Source organism: Aspergillus vadensis, assembly GCF_003184925.1.
Source record: "Aspergillus vadensis CBS 113365 unplaced genomic scaffold BO88scaffold_2, whole genome shotgun sequence".
NCBI lineage: Eukaryota > Fungi > Ascomycota > Eurotiomycetes > Eurotiales > Aspergillaceae > Aspergillus > Aspergillus vadensis.
Window position 1 is genome coordinate 1319752 of NW_020292040.1, and position 14851 is coordinate 1334602.

General features: G+C 47.8%; 4 protein-coding genes across 4 annotated transcripts; 2 read left to right on the top strand and 2 right to left on the bottom strand.

Moving 5' to 3' along the window:
* Nucleotides 1-3481: 3481 nt before the first annotated feature.
* Nucleotides 3482-5102, top strand: BO88DRAFT_330272 (FAD-binding oxidoreductase; the record flags this gene model as incomplete). The annotated part of the gene is made up of 2 exons (XM_025702626.1): nucleotides 3482-3929; nucleotides 3997-5102. 2 exons carry the CDS (start codon nucleotides 3482-3484, stop codon nucleotides 5100-5102), a joined length of 1554 nt encoding a protein of 517 aa, XP_025567422.1.
* Nucleotides 5103-5466: 364 nt separating this feature from the next.
* On the bottom strand, nucleotides 5467-7191 carry BO88DRAFT_432021 (putative tannase; the record flags this gene model as incomplete). The annotated part of the gene is made up of 1 exon (XM_025709329.1): nucleotides 5467-7191. One exon carries the CDS (start codon nucleotides 7189-7191, stop codon nucleotides 5467-5469), a length of 1725 nt encoding a protein of 574 aa, XP_025567423.1.
* Nucleotides 7192-9682: 2491 nt separating this feature from the next.
* BO88DRAFT_432022 (ankyrin repeat domain-containing protein) lies at nucleotides 9683-11413 on the top strand (the record flags this gene model as incomplete). The annotated part of the gene is made up of 1 exon (XM_025709330.1): nucleotides 9683-11413. The coding sequence occupies one exon, from the start codon at nucleotides 9683-9685 to the stop codon at nucleotides 11411-11413; it is 1731 nt and encodes a 576-aa protein (XP_025567424.1).
* Nucleotides 11414-12065: 652 nt separating this feature from the next.
* Nucleotides 12066-12956, bottom strand: BO88DRAFT_432023 (Isochorismatase hydrolase). Its single transcript, XM_025709331.1, has 2 exons — nucleotides 12529-12956; nucleotides 12066-12466 (listed from the first exon to the last, which is right to left on the bottom strand). Exons 1-2 carry the CDS (start codon nucleotides 12815-12817, stop codon nucleotides 12180-12182), a joined length of 576 nt encoding a protein of 191 aa, XP_025567425.1. The 5' UTR covers nucleotides 12818-12956; the 3' UTR covers nucleotides 12066-12179.
* Nucleotides 12957-14851: the final 1895 nt, after the last annotated feature.

Consider the following 14851-nt stretch of genomic DNA (forward strand, 5'->3'; position numbering starts at 1 on the left):
AACACTAAATGGGCAAACGGCTTCAGTGGTCAGTATACAACCATTCCCTTCAGGTTCTCATGTTCGAAAAACATCATTTTTCGAAATCTCAAGTTGTGACCATGACCTTGGTACCATTCAGCAGTCACAGCAGCCTCACGCACCAAAGTCAGGCGCCTGTCTAGTTCCTGCCGTCAGCGACCCCAGCCCTATAAGCGTAGTAGCATTGACAAATACCCAAAGAGCCAATGAAAGTGGTGCTTGAGTGCTACCATCTGCAACCAGAAGCACCCCTATGCAGGGTTCATGCTTACTTAAATCAGGCCTCCCATCGTTGCTTATTATGTTACAATATGCAGGGACTGGTCTTGACAATCCGGATGAGAGGGGAAATGTCATAATCCACAGACCTTTAGCCCAGTTTTGCAAGGAAGTAGGGTAAACCTCGCGAGTAACTATCGCCGGCCCGAACCCATCTGTAAGGCAACCTGTCACGACAGGCCGATGCAGCAAGACGTTCAATGGACCAATGACACTCGAACCATCAGACCCTACGCCGGTGATCAGCGGCCATTGAGCAAATAAAACCCTCAAGCTAGCATCGAATCAGCCTTTCGTAGAGAATGCGTGTCTAGTGATTTCCCAGCTTACTGACCCCTTTCGTGCGGAGTTCATAGTTGCCTCAGGCAGCAATTCATGTCAGTTTCAGGCTCAAACCTAGATTTTCCACATAGAAGAGGTAATGGCCCCAGGGAGGAAAGGAGGCTTATTAACATCCACTGAGCTTTATTGTAGATGTCAATAAACTGCTGGTTTCAAATCAACTATTCATCAATTTCAAGATTCACCATTGCATACCAGTCAACGCATCGTAGGAGCATAGGGTGATTTCCCTTCCCCCGGGGTTCACAGAGACTTTGGAGTGGTGAACGAGATAGTATTCAAGGTAACAAGGGAATTTCTGCTCCCAAGTGAAGAGCACCTTCTGGAGGACGAAGAACTATATAAACGGCCTTCCAGCCCCATCTTCCTTACCTATGCGCGCGCTCTCTTCTATAATAGTATTTATGTTGACATTGACTTCTTAGCCTACATGGGATGACTAGAGCCCTATATAAACAGGACAACCTACTGGACCAATGGAGGATGTCTTTTTGCCAACGCAGACTGGCAATGGTATTGTATGTCTACATATACCCAGCCTTAAGATGATAACTTGCTCTACTTCTGCTCCAGTCACAAGAAGGATTAATATAGATATAACGGGCTTGATCGTTAACTTCGATGATACAAATAAACGAGCCAGACAACAACTACACACCTCACCATTCTGTGGTCTCATAGAAACAGTTGTTGACACAGCAAGCCAATATAGAGGAAACCCTCAAGAACTACTGTATAAGAGAATACATTTTCGATGTTAACGTCGGACTCTTATCCTCCCAACCGACTCTTTCTGTTACTCGATCCTGCCACAGACTGTTTATTCTACTCAGAGTGCAACCCTCTTGCGACACCTGCCAAAGCGTCTAATGGTCTGCAGGACCATGGGCCCGGCAATCCTCGACCGGATCATAGATTTACCTACCGAGGTATGCGCCTGGGCAATGTTAGCATCATGTAACCACTCTGAGCAATTACTGAAACATCAATAATCTGTATCAAAACTTGGCTCCGCGGCACGCTTTGCACAACGCCATAACGCGTTATTATATCCTTCAAAGAAGGATATGTAGTTGAGAGGGAGGCTTACATTGAATATTATTAACAAGCGATAGAGTACCCTGTGGCTCAGAAGCGCTGGGGGGTTTTCAACTTGGGCACATATGCTCATTCTTCCTCATTGATCGGGTGCTTTTTCCAGGTGGAGTTGTCGCTAGATATTATCCTCCCCACGCATTCGAAGAACAACTCCATCAGGTAACAACTATCTAACTCTGATAAAGCCTCTAGCAACGAACAGGCATACAATATATCTAGTTCTGTCCTGCAGCAATCCTCATCTCTTTGATTGGTGGTTGGACAACATAACGCCGTTGGGGAAACGTATTGCTCGCGGAACCCTACCTCGCGGTTAATTGCTAGCTTTGGCAAGAACTTTTACCTTCCGCTCACTACAGCTGAGAAAGTTTATGTGTATGCGACCCTTAGATCTGCAGATATCAACTGTATGATGTTTTACTCGGAGCTCGACCATAAGGAAGGACATTAAATAAGGCAATGCTTTTAACGAGAACCGGGACAAGCATATGATCCTCATCATGACTACATGGTTATTTTGGCAGGTTTAAACCTGCAACAGTACTTCCGGAACGTCCATTTATTATCCGTCGCCCTCGCTCGGACTATTGTAGAGCGGACAGTCAATACTGCTTATCCGATGTTGCGTGATGCGCAAGCAAATGTGTGTACTGGGATAAGGCCCGAGAAAGCGACTAACCAGGCCTATCCTTTTTCCTTGATAAGTCATATGACTTTATGAGCGGGGGGAATTCGGGGTCATTCAATAATTGAATAATATAGAATGCCAGTCGAGACATTTTATCGACTTCGACTTTCTGAATTCTATGGCTCATATATTCATCCTTCTCCCCTGACATTTATTTCAAAGGACGATTGGATCAAGTACGTAACCGTGGGTAGACGACTCCAAGTCTATCGGCTATTCTACACAGATATGGACCCTACAACATCAATATTGTGACTGATATTAGAATCTGGTCACGATAATTTTCACAATCCCCGTATCATGTTGGGTTGGGCTTATATGTTCCGCAGTACTACATGGATTCCCGCCAAGATAATAATCGAACCGCTGTCTTTATCACTGGCTCGAGAACTATTACCCTAACTAAAGACATGGTGGCTGATGTTCCTTCTAACTCCTTGCTACATTGCCGAATGATGTAATACCTTTTCAAGGTTTAAGCCCAAATTGGCAGCAAAGCGCACAATAAATGGCGAGAGGCGGATGGATCCGTTAAATCTGCAGGGCATAGCAAGGGGCGGGAATTAGCGTTAGAATTAGAGATGAAAAGGGATACATTATATAAAGAGCCCAAAACATTCAGCTCACTGTAGATCAAATGAGTCATCTGACAATAGCTATGTTTTGTAGATTGGGTAATATATAGGCCTTGACGGCACGTCTTTGTCTTGCAATCGGGCCGTTCCCAAAAGATACTCGACAGCATGGGCTGCGTACAACACGAGATATACGCTCTGAGTTGTACTTGGCCATCTGATCACTATTCAGTTCATTTCATGGGGTCAAGTTTCACCAACATTAGGGGATACCCCAACAAGTCAAGGCTTCTTCCATCCGTAGCATGCGCAAGATCGCCCCTCAAACTGGTAGCGGAATATATAGCCAGCCACCGTCCCATTCAACTGGCAGAAATGGATGTTACACAGCAGCAAACCGATGCATTAGACCATTAGCATCCACCCTTCCCAATCTACCAACCCCATCATCCAATCTAATCAAGCAAAGACAGCAAAAATGACAGTGTTTCTCTTGAAATCAGCCCTAAAGGATATATTCTCCGAAAAGTTCGTCCTCGCCCCCGGCCAATCTGCCTACGAGAACCTCAACGACTCCCACAGCTCAGCTACAGAAAGCGAATTTGAACCAGGATGCATCTTCTGTCCGCGAAACACCACAGATGTGTCGCGCTTCCTGAGCATCGTCAAGCCTTTCACTGATCGAGAGGAAATCAGGTTCGCTGTCCGGAGTGGAGGTCAACAGACAACACATGCATGTGCAAATCTCGATAATGGGATCACAGTCGATCTGAAACTGCTCCAGGGGATTGAGCTTCGGGAAGGAATTGTAAGAATCAAGGCCGGGGAGCGATGGGGAAATGTCTATGATTTCCTAGCGAGCCATGGGTTAGCGGTTGCGGGACCGCTTTCCACGGAGAGTGGGATTGGGGGTGTTGCATTAGGTGGTATGTCTTTCTTTTCTCCTATCTTTTCTTCCCTTCATGAATGATGATAGCGACTAACTCCGACCAGGTGGATTATCACTCTTCTCATCCCGTGAAGGCTTCGTCTGCGACAACGTCGTCAATTTCCAAGTTGTGCTTGCCAACGGGACAATTGTGAATGCCAATCCGAGAACCAATTCCGATCTCTGGGAGGCTCTGCGCGGCGGAGGCAACAACTTCGGAATCGTCACTCGGTACGATATGCGGACATTTCCTCAGGGCTCTTTATTTGGAGGGAGCCTGTGGTATGAGTGCTGCGGTTTCCCACTTCAGATTAAAGCGCTGATGAAGGTCCTACAAACGTCGCAGCATATGAGCGATATGTTTCTGCGAGCGACCATTGTGTATCAACGTGAATGGGGGTACTTGTGTGAGAATAAGTTGTACTATACTCGTGCTAGGACGGTTCCAAAAGCCCTCCGACCGTTCATCGAAATGTCGTATGAGGTGCAAGAGTTGCGGAGGGTGGGGATGGTGTCGGTGCCAGAGGCTGTGGCGTCTGTGCAGCAGCGTCAGAGTCCGGGTCCTGGTGTGGAGATGGAGAGTTGGAGTCAGAAACCAGATATGAAGAAGCGGGATCGGAGGCAGACAAGGTGTGCGTATATGAACACGACAGTGAAGGCAGATGAGAACACACTGTTGAAGATATTTCGCGAGTTCTTTGAGGTGGTGGATCCGGTGAGGTTCACGAAGGGACTGCGGCTGTCAATGTCGTTCCAGCCGTATCCTGTGTCGTTGATGAGGAAGTCGAAGGAATTGGGAGGGAATGTCTTGGGGTTGCATCGGGCGGATGGGCCGTTGATAGGGATATTGTTGCTGGCGTATTGGGATAATAAGGAGCAAGATGGAGTGGTATTGGATTCGATGAAGTTGTTGCTAGGGAAAATTGAGGACGAGGCTGTTTCGCGTGGGACGGGATCTCGTTTCAAATTGATGAACTATTCATCTGACTTTCAAGATCCCATTGGATCTTACGGGCCTCGAAATAAGCAACGGCTTCAGGAGGTTAGTCGGAAGTATGATCCGAGTGGGATGTTTCAAAGGGCAGTACCTGGGGGGTTCAAGTTGATGGACCATTATTGGATGGGGGGTGACCCGTATTTCCAGTTTCCATATATTTCATACTACCAATGACTTTATATGAATCTCCTTTTCTTCAGCATGTTATGTATAGTCCCCGGCTTTGTGTTTTAGCATGAGCCGGTTGTGATGCTTTTGGATATGAGGATGAAAATGGGGATGGTAAGTAGTCAACACTTATACGTCCCGAGGTGGAAACTGTTACTTCCCGCAGGGAGAAAGTACTTGGAGTCCCAGCCAAAGGTTGTTGGCTACACTGTTTACATACCCCGGACTTTGACAAATAAAACAACGAGAGAGGAAAGGATCAAGTTTTCAGGTATGTATTTGGAACGAAAAGTAGCTTCCACTCAGTCCGGCTATATTGACAAACGATCTTATGTACAAATCAAGCTGGCTCCCTTCGAATAAACAGCCCCTAGTACACAGGCATGGGAACCGCATCCAAGTCATAATGCCAGCTGTCAATTGAACGCTGGTTATACACGCACTCCATGGTGGTGCCATTGTTGGTCCACAAGGGTCGCAGTGGCCAAGCACAGAGCTGCTGGTTCTGTCCTTCATTCTCTCCCTGGAGCACGGTCGCATTCAGCGTTGTAGGCACTACTCCGTTCTCCACCCAGTCGATCATCACAGCCATGTTAGTCTGTGGGAAGGGGCCGTTGGGCATAGCATCATTGGTCGCACAATGACCCGCTCCTGGGACGGTGTATAAACGGTACCACTCGTTGAGCGCCTCGGCACTGGAGTTATAGTCCTGATTGGGGTACATAATGCTACGTACTGATTCCCAATAGCGGATGGACGCGGCGGTGGGAATACTGAAGTCGGCATCACCATGGAAATGGATGACTTTACCTCCAGCATTGTGGAAGGGCGTGAGGTCCGGCCATGTTGTCTGCAGGGTGCTGTAGTATTCCTGCAAGCCGGAGATCATCCAGTCCTTGAGCGTGTCATAGGTAATTCCATCCAGGCTGTCCAGTGTAGTGCCATTCTTGTCTACCAAGAGAGCAATGTATTCGCCTCCAAGCTGATCGATATCGAGTCCCCATTGGCCTGTTGTGGAGTTGTACTGCGTCTCGGCATCATCGAAGGCGGCTGTAGGCTGGTAGGAAAAGTAGACACGGCGACCTTGGGAGTCATGCAATCCATTGATGATGGTTTTCGCGACTTCAATACCCTTGGCGGAGACCGTGCCATTCTGTGCAGGGGTGCCCCTGGATGCAGCGCACGAGTAGGGCTTACCCTCGATTGTGCTAATGTCAAAGTCGAGCAAGCAGAGATCGGTCCGTGCAACCACCCAATCTACCTTTCCGTCCATGGCATCACAGGCAGCTATGGTCTCGTTGACGATCTTGTCCAGCTCACAGGGGGGTGGGTAGTAATCCAGTGTCTTCTCGACGATGTTGGAATAGAGATGTTGAGTCTGTTGGAAGGACCAGCGGAATGCTGGAGCGCCAATGATGGCTCCATCCCATTCATCGCCGAATCGCTGCACTTGACTCCAACCTTCGCGGCCTCCTTCAGAGCAGCCTTGATAATACGCATACAGCTTATCGCTGTCGCTCATCCCGTAAACATTGCGGGTCAGGGCCTTTCCTAGCAAGCTAAGCTCCCGATGCGCTTTGTATGCAAACATGTAAAGCGTCTCGTAGTTGAGTGTGCCATTTGCCAACAGCATAGCCGTGTCCGCATTGTTTGAAAATCCCCCAAAACCGCCATCTGTCATACCTGACGCGGCCCCATACATGACACCACCTGGCAACGATTGGTCTCCGGAGTTGATGGCATAACCTCCTCCGCCAGTGGAGAGCCAGCGGTTTTTGAAATCTGTGGGTGCGGGGAGCCAGATTTCCAAAAGGACTTGGTCACCGTCAATGCCATCGTGGGAGTAGGCGAATGTGACGTTGCAATAGTCAATCGTGGCGCTTGGGTAAAAGTCGCTGGAGAAACTGCTGTTCGTTACGACTTCGGTCGTCACAGAGTCCGAGTCAATTGTTATGCCTTGGATGAATTCAGAGGGTGGTAGAGCTGCCTTCACGATGGAATCAGTGCAAAGCTCCGCCAACGTGGAAGGAGTTGCAGCATTTGCCAATGCCGCAAGGGCGGTGGTGGCTATGGAAGCCCAAGCGGATGAGCGCATCCTGTCAACAGTGGCCAGAATCTGTCAGCGAGAATTGAAAAGAAAAATGAGGACTGGGTCTGTCTGAATGACCCACAGAAAGACACATGCGTCCCGTACTTATATCGCAGATCCCGACACCTAATAGTCGAGCAGTCTTCCTGCCACGGGGGTTGCAAACCAAACTTCGTCATCGGGCATCCGGATGTGCCGTTGAATTAATTGAGTTTGTGGGGAAATTATGGGGATCATCTTCCATGATACCGCTTGTGGTTATGTGAGTCGACCGGTCCTCTTGAGTGCCGATGCCCGGCAGACTCGATCCCCGCACATTTCCACATTGCTGCGGGGGATTGCCGGAGTACATGTCCACAAAGGGAGTACATGACCGAGCAGGGAACTTTCCCCTGCGGTTTATGTTCGGTTGCGACCACCGCATTATTCCTTACAAAAAAATGTCCGTCCAGCGATCTCGGTACTGGTGTTTGTTGATTTGGCACCCAACGCACGGCTTTCAAAGGGTAGCACATATGATACTTCGTCACGTCAGCGACGATGATCGACTGAACTATCATCAGTTCTGGCCAGCATTATTCAAGCAATTCTCCGGTGTATACGCATGAAGCAAAAATCGGCCGAACAAGCTTTTCTCGGGAGCTCTGTTCTAGGCAAGATAAGATGCGCGCTGGCCAACCATCATGTCGTATGCTGCCACCCGCCCGCGTCATCCGCTCTCGAGTGATGCGAAGCTTTCGGCGGAAGCTCAACCATTGGCTCCAAGCTAGCTACTAAAGAGAGCGTAGTGATGTTTGTGAAGCTCCCCACAGCCGAAATGAAGGACTGAGGTCATAGCACCCTTATTGTTTGGGGGGATGTCCTAATTCACATTACTTGGAGAGGTAGCTTTCTCTAGCTGCACACATGAAATTCCAGCAGTGCCTAATCACTTAGATGGTCAATCAGGTAGTTCGGACTACCCACCGTGCATGACCTATCCCCAGCTTTTCCAACGTGTTTTTGTGGAGACGCGGAGATTGGGAGTTTGTGGGGAAAAGGCGGGGGAAGTTGCTGGGCTTGGACCCCGCCAACTGTTGTGATGTTGTGATTCGCAGGCCGGATAAGACGTCTTCCGGAGAGGAGCTCCCAAGGCCTCAACAACATCCTGTGCTTGGTCTGGGCACAGTATCTATCTTGATGAGGGATAATTGCAATCACCGATGCCAGGTTTGAGACCATCAATTGGCTGCATGGCCTGCTGGTTCCCCACGGGTCTCATCTCCCATCAGTTCAGTGTCTCGTATAGACCCCACTCCCGAAGTCGCGATTTCCAGACCAGCCTTTGGTGAAAGTGGGAGATACCTCTTTGTCACCTGGGGACTTATCAGTTGCAGCGTCTGGTATACATTTAGTCGTGTACCTGGCTGACCTCTGAGCATGCTAATGCCTCACTCTCGGCAAGTCATTGTCCGCACCGAGGAAAATTGATCATTAGCTGATGATTCTGCTCACTTATCGGTGGCTTCTTTGCCTTCATTCCAATCATTGAAAATTTTACAAGGGGACGCCCACAAGCATCTATCGTCGACCCCGGTATGAAGAGCTGCGACAACTTCGCTGCCTTGCGATCGTAGCAAGTCACCACAAACTAAACTATGCTTGGATAACGTGCGAGAGCATGAGGATGAACTAATTCCTCTTCTAACCAAGCGTACTCTTCTCCTTCCTTATATCATTGTCATCGAGAAACCTCCATCAATTAGTAGCTCCTATTGTTGGACTTTCTCGTTCCCAGTTGTTAGGCAAGTCCCGGCATTTGTCTCCGGACCCGATGTCGTGTGTTGGGTATCGTGGATCTCATATATCGGAATTTTTATTGTGGAGATAGTCATCCGCTCATGCCAGACACGAAATCCGAAGTATGACACATCATTTTCGAAGGGTTGTCTTCTTGTGAACGGGCGGTTGCCTAAGGGTCACTCGAGGAACTCTGATTGAACCTGAGACTAAGAGTTGCCTCACAAGGTCAGCAAAGTGGACACAACAGAGCCGCACTCAACTCATCATTTATCTTTATTACATCATCGATGTGTTTGGAATCGACCTTCGATTGATGAAGACAGCCCCTACGCTATCAATAGGACTCAACCTGACTATCGGAAGGGACAAGAGTTCGGCACAACTTCGATGTGTGGGCAAGTGAAGAGTTCAATTTTATCCAGGATTACTTTGTCTGGTTTTATGTACCGTATGGTAATATAGTATCTTACAGAATCACGCAGGGGTGATGTATTGAATCTTCTGGTCACGAGAAATCGCTCTTTCCCCGCTCAAATACCTTTAGAGCATCCTTGACATAAAAGGTCTCCGTGACATTCGCGACAGGTGTATTTATCTATCTTCACTCAACAAATTCTTTGGTCCCTCCAATCAATCCCTACTCGTGCGAGCCATCAGGCTATCTCTCCAAACACCTTCGTCGACTCGGTTAACGACAAAATAGCTTACTCCCACAATGGAGAGAACCCTCCCAAAAGCTGATGTGATCTGGTGGAACGCAGCCTGCTATCACGTACGATGTCCATTTTGCGAAGCAGTTCATCGCCATCGGGTCAACTCGTTGGATTGGCAGGCAAACAATCTCAGAAAATCTCATTGCGAAACAAGCGAGACATACTTCTGCTGCTTCCCCATGAATGAGAAAGGTGAGGTAGCCTACGAAATCAACAAGAAACGCGGTCGATACGTCAATATCTGTGTTGCGGATGATAGTGATAATGAGGATGATGATGGCGATATTGATCAGCTGGCAGCTGATCTAGCTAAGGCTACTACCGCCGCAGCAGACGAAGAAGAAATTACTATGAATATCCCAGAAGATGCAAAAGAATTAGTCACCGTCGACTTAGGAGATTTCCCGCTTGACCTAGGATGCGACGTCCAGCCATTTAAAAAGAAACGGATTGTCCAGTCTATCTGCGACTGTATTGCTGGGCACACTAAAGCGGTTCAAGAATACTTGGAGACATCTAGTGAGGTTCAGTTGTTTGTTCGAGGGCGGTTTCCCTTCAACGGTAAAACAACCCTCATCCGCGCAGCAGCTGAGAGTATCCCAGAGATGCTGTCGCTTCTCATCGAACACGGAGCAGATGTGAATGCTGTTGATAACGGTGGAAGGAGCGCTCTAATGGAGGCAGCGCTCTTTGGGCGGGTGAACAATGTCAAAGTACTCCTACAACACGGTGCGGATACCAATATCCGGGACGTCAAAAATCGACTTGCAGTTTATTTTGCTCAGGAGCATGACGAATTTCGAGAGGAAAGAAACGATCGTACTGACGACTATTTTGAGGACACTCCCAGAGCGGCCCTTGATCGCCAGGAAATTGTTCGCCTTATTAGCGCAGAGAGACGGATTTCAAAGTCCACTTTCGGAGAACCACCCACTTTATCGTTGTCTCGGTCCTATAGTTTCACGTCTTCCAGTATGGGAGAGCCCAAGTCAACCAGGAAGTTGATATTATCTGAATTCGAGGAGACAGCAGCGCGACTAGAAAGAGGAGGAAAATTCCCGTCTGTTGCTGCTATAAGCCGATTGACACCAGTTCCTGGGCAATCCCTCAGTGTTGGTGATTGCCAGTGGACAGATGATGTCTCTTACATTGCCAACATAGTGGGTCATCATTTTCCTTCCCATGACCATGATGAGGATATTGCCTGCCACGCCGAAAAGCAGTTGATAGCATATTTCATTGATCGCCACGTTTTCCTTCCACGGGATCTCCTGCCGGATCCGAAACTAGGAGAGGAATATGAAAGGACACAGGATGAGTTTGAAAGGTTCTATTCAACCACCGAGAGAGGACGGGAAGTGACTCGTCTCCGGAAAAGCAAGCGGGACTTAAAGTACGAGCTCATGTGTAAAACGGAAGAACTCGTCAGAAAAGACGATGAGTATCAGGATCTGGAGGCAAAACTCAGGGCTGTTGAAGCGATACTAAACCGGGTGAACGCTAGTCCTCGCGCGCGATTATTGCGGGAGCTAGAATGCAAACTGGAGATCCTAGATACGCGACGATGGAGACGTCGAGACCTGATCAGGATGGCTGAAGCACCACCGCTACCGGCTACATTATCAAAAGCAGCCAAATTGGTCAATAAAGCTCCTTGTGATGATTGCAAAGCGTTTACGGACAAAGTCAACAAGCACTTTGGATTATCTATACAATTGTTTGCAGCAGTTTGACCTTCATGGATTTCTTAGTTCCAGGTTCCGAAGGCCTGTACAATTTCAGGCCTACCTTCTTACGTATGCTACAGTTTTATGCACTAGAATGATAGCAAGCAGTCTTTGAAGTAACTCACTAATATCTAATCATATAATGTTTGGGAATACCGTATCTAGTTCTAGCATTAGCGTATACCGGGACCTGAAAGAATACATCTCATACTGCTATATAACAGCCAAAGAGTGGAGGCTCCGTACTCAGTGAGTAGTGGTTTCGAGATAGAAATGAGCTATGGAGGAAGAGATGCCTCAGGATATGAGCATTGCCCGATATTCCTGATCTTCCTGATCTTCCTTGTACGTAGCCGTCAGGTGACATGACCACCTCATGTCGGGTACTGCGATGTCCGATTGCCGATGGATCGGCTGATCGCAGGTCTACACTATTTTGGACTATCGAACATCAGCTGGGCACAAGTGGGGCGAGCCTATAGCGTCTCCCCGCCCAGACATGCATCCCGAGCCCAGACCCTACTTGCCCCTCCAACATGCTTCATTCTAGTCCCGCCAAGCGCAACTATACTCCGATCTTCCAACTTGGCCTGTTCAGCTTGGCTGCCCCTGTGGCGTACGTGTTCTGTTCTGGCCTCGATATTCAGGGAATAACACGGTGATTATAATGTCAATTATGGTGTATTTCGACGAAGCCTGCATTTCAGGCAAAGTTCCAGGCAATTATAACATGTACAATAATAAACTAAACCGAAAACAACAAGAGTGCGAATCAGGCAACCTGTTGCTTTTCCACCCACTTCTCCCACCGGACAACGCGAGCGCCGCGTGTCGAAAGGCGAAGATCAACTTCACGCTCGATTTCTTGGGCGGTCTTTCCATCAGCATCGTAGGTAGAATGTGCGCCAGCCAACACAGTTACGTGGAAGCCAGCTGCCAGTGCTCCGGTGCACGTTGCTTCAACGCATTTATCGCTCTGCAGACCAAACGCGACGATTTCGGTGACGTTGGCGTCGCGCAGCCTCTGCGCGAGGTCGCGGTTGGATTTGAATGTGTCCCCTGTAGAATGCAAAGATGAGTTAAGCTATGCCCATTGACATCGAGCATAATGAGTACTGTACCTGTCTTCTTTGCAACCAAAATTTCGCCCTCTACATCCGCGCGGGGGTTAAAGACGAGCCCCCAGGGCTCAGTTCCCTTTACAAGGGCTCCGTCATTCGCGGACTCTTCGTGCTGAATGAAAACAATAAGTGGACTGTTGCTCTTTTCATTGGAGTCTTTGGTGGACCGAGCCGTCTGTAAGATCTCTTCAGAGGCTTTGATGACGCGATCCGCCTGGGGGACGCGAGAGGTAGGATCAACGGCGATATGGTTCTGAATGTCGATAACGAAGATAGCAGTTCGAGGCATTTTTCAATCGGTATATTAGTGCTTTAATGAAAAGTTGACAGGGAATAACAACGTGGAGATTGATGGGATTGAAGAAGTGAATCAAAAGTTGAAAGTTGAAGAATGTAAAGAAAGGAACAAAATCCGGCGAGCTTTGTTGCTCCTGAAGCTCCTGCACGTGTTGGACTAACTGGCAACTGACCCCTCCTTTATCTGAGTTGGGGAAACAGCGGGGCATCAGCTGCTAGTGCCTAGTGGCGGGAATCATGTCCGCCTGCCGCAGGCTAGAAAGTACCTAGAAGTATCCAATACCGAGGATCAATAGTAGTTAAACAGATAAAGCAATGTTCTTAGTACTTTATAGTTACCCTCTCTATTAGCTTGGCTTTAAGGATCGCCTATCGCTAGCTTTGATACCCCGCCGGAATATTCTGGCTTCACCATGACCTGAACCATATCATGATAAATCATGGCTTACCGTCATTTATATATAGACTCCGACTGGGCATTTCTAATTCACAAATAATGGACACATACACAGCCTTTGCGTGGAGGTTCCCAGTGGCCTCGGGCCTGCGTTCAGCGTCTTGCGATACAATAGCCGATGTGGCTTCAGTATCCAATTAAATATTCGCCCGCTCGATCTAGCTATAAGAAGTCCCGGAGTGGGGCATTATGCTTTCTTTTGGGATGACAAAAGTAATTAATGTGCTTCAGTTACATAGCATTAGGAGAAACTAAAACCTCCTACCACGTCTGCTTGACAATCAACTGTGTTTCTTTCACTCAACATCATCGTGAGCTCATAGACCATCTATTAAAGGCCTGTAATCGTGGAGCTACAAGGTGTTTGATGTGGAAGAAGTCCAATGTATATCACTGATTTGCAAAAATAACTTCAGCCCAAGTGGCGGCCTGTCGTCAAATCCGGCTACTTGTAGGGAAGGGAGATTCCCACGGGACTGTTGGTAACTAGACTAATTAGTAGTCCATTTGGGTCTAGCAACAGATGCTGTATTTTGAGGTATATGCCCCGTTGATCTCGGAGCGCATAGCAAGATATAGGTGGACTTGCCTCCGGAATATGGGGTTAACCTTCATTGTTGAACGGTATACCTATCCAACCTCCGTCAATATTGGATATCATGGGCGACTAGCAGGTGGGTGTGTAGCTAGTATTATTGGGACCCAGGACACTAGCTCTTTTCCATACTTTGGCAGATATTTAGTGGCAGATATTTAGTGGCAGATATTTAGTGGCAGATATTTAGTGGCCAGTATGGGTCCACTTAGGGCGAATATGTCACGGCCACTACCGCATCCTTGCAGAGTAGGGCTATAAAGTCATTCAGCATCTAGAAACAAATAGAATAATTTTGCGTAAACCAACTAGGCTAACAGAATCCAGAGGCCCACTGATATCTCCAACGTTACTTTCGCGATTGCGCCAAAGTTTTGCAGACAATGAAGTTGGTGTCGACAAGTCTCTAGGAAAGAGAACAACGGGGCAATTTACCTAATGGCTCTTTGACAGAGTGCGAAACGATCATCAGTGGTATCCATTGGAACAGTATTTCCGCATATGTCAGAGGTACTATCGCTGTCGGGTCAGGGTGATGACATGAGTGAGGCTTTTCAAAAACTGGAGACAGATAGATATATCCTACAACATTAGTGGGTTGTCAGAGTTCAGCGTCCCACGGCAGTAATGAAGCTACGAATCCTGTCATACTCCCCCAAGTACTTTGCTATGTCTTCACATCCCTCGAAATCATCTCATTGTCCCTACAAAGGCCTTAGCGCTGGAGATCATATAGGGAACATGATGAATGATGTAGTTCATGTTGTTGCCACCCGAAGCCTTTCCCCGGGATTCAAAAAGTCAAATTGAGACAATGTAGATCATCTCTCGTCGGTATCAGGGCCTGCGAATGAAATCGTGTGATTTAGAGAAGATCAGCAGCCCTTGAACAAAACTCTGTCTATGTGAGAATTCATTATTATTATATAATCATGACCATAATTTATAGCTTCTCATTGAGACATGGATTAAAC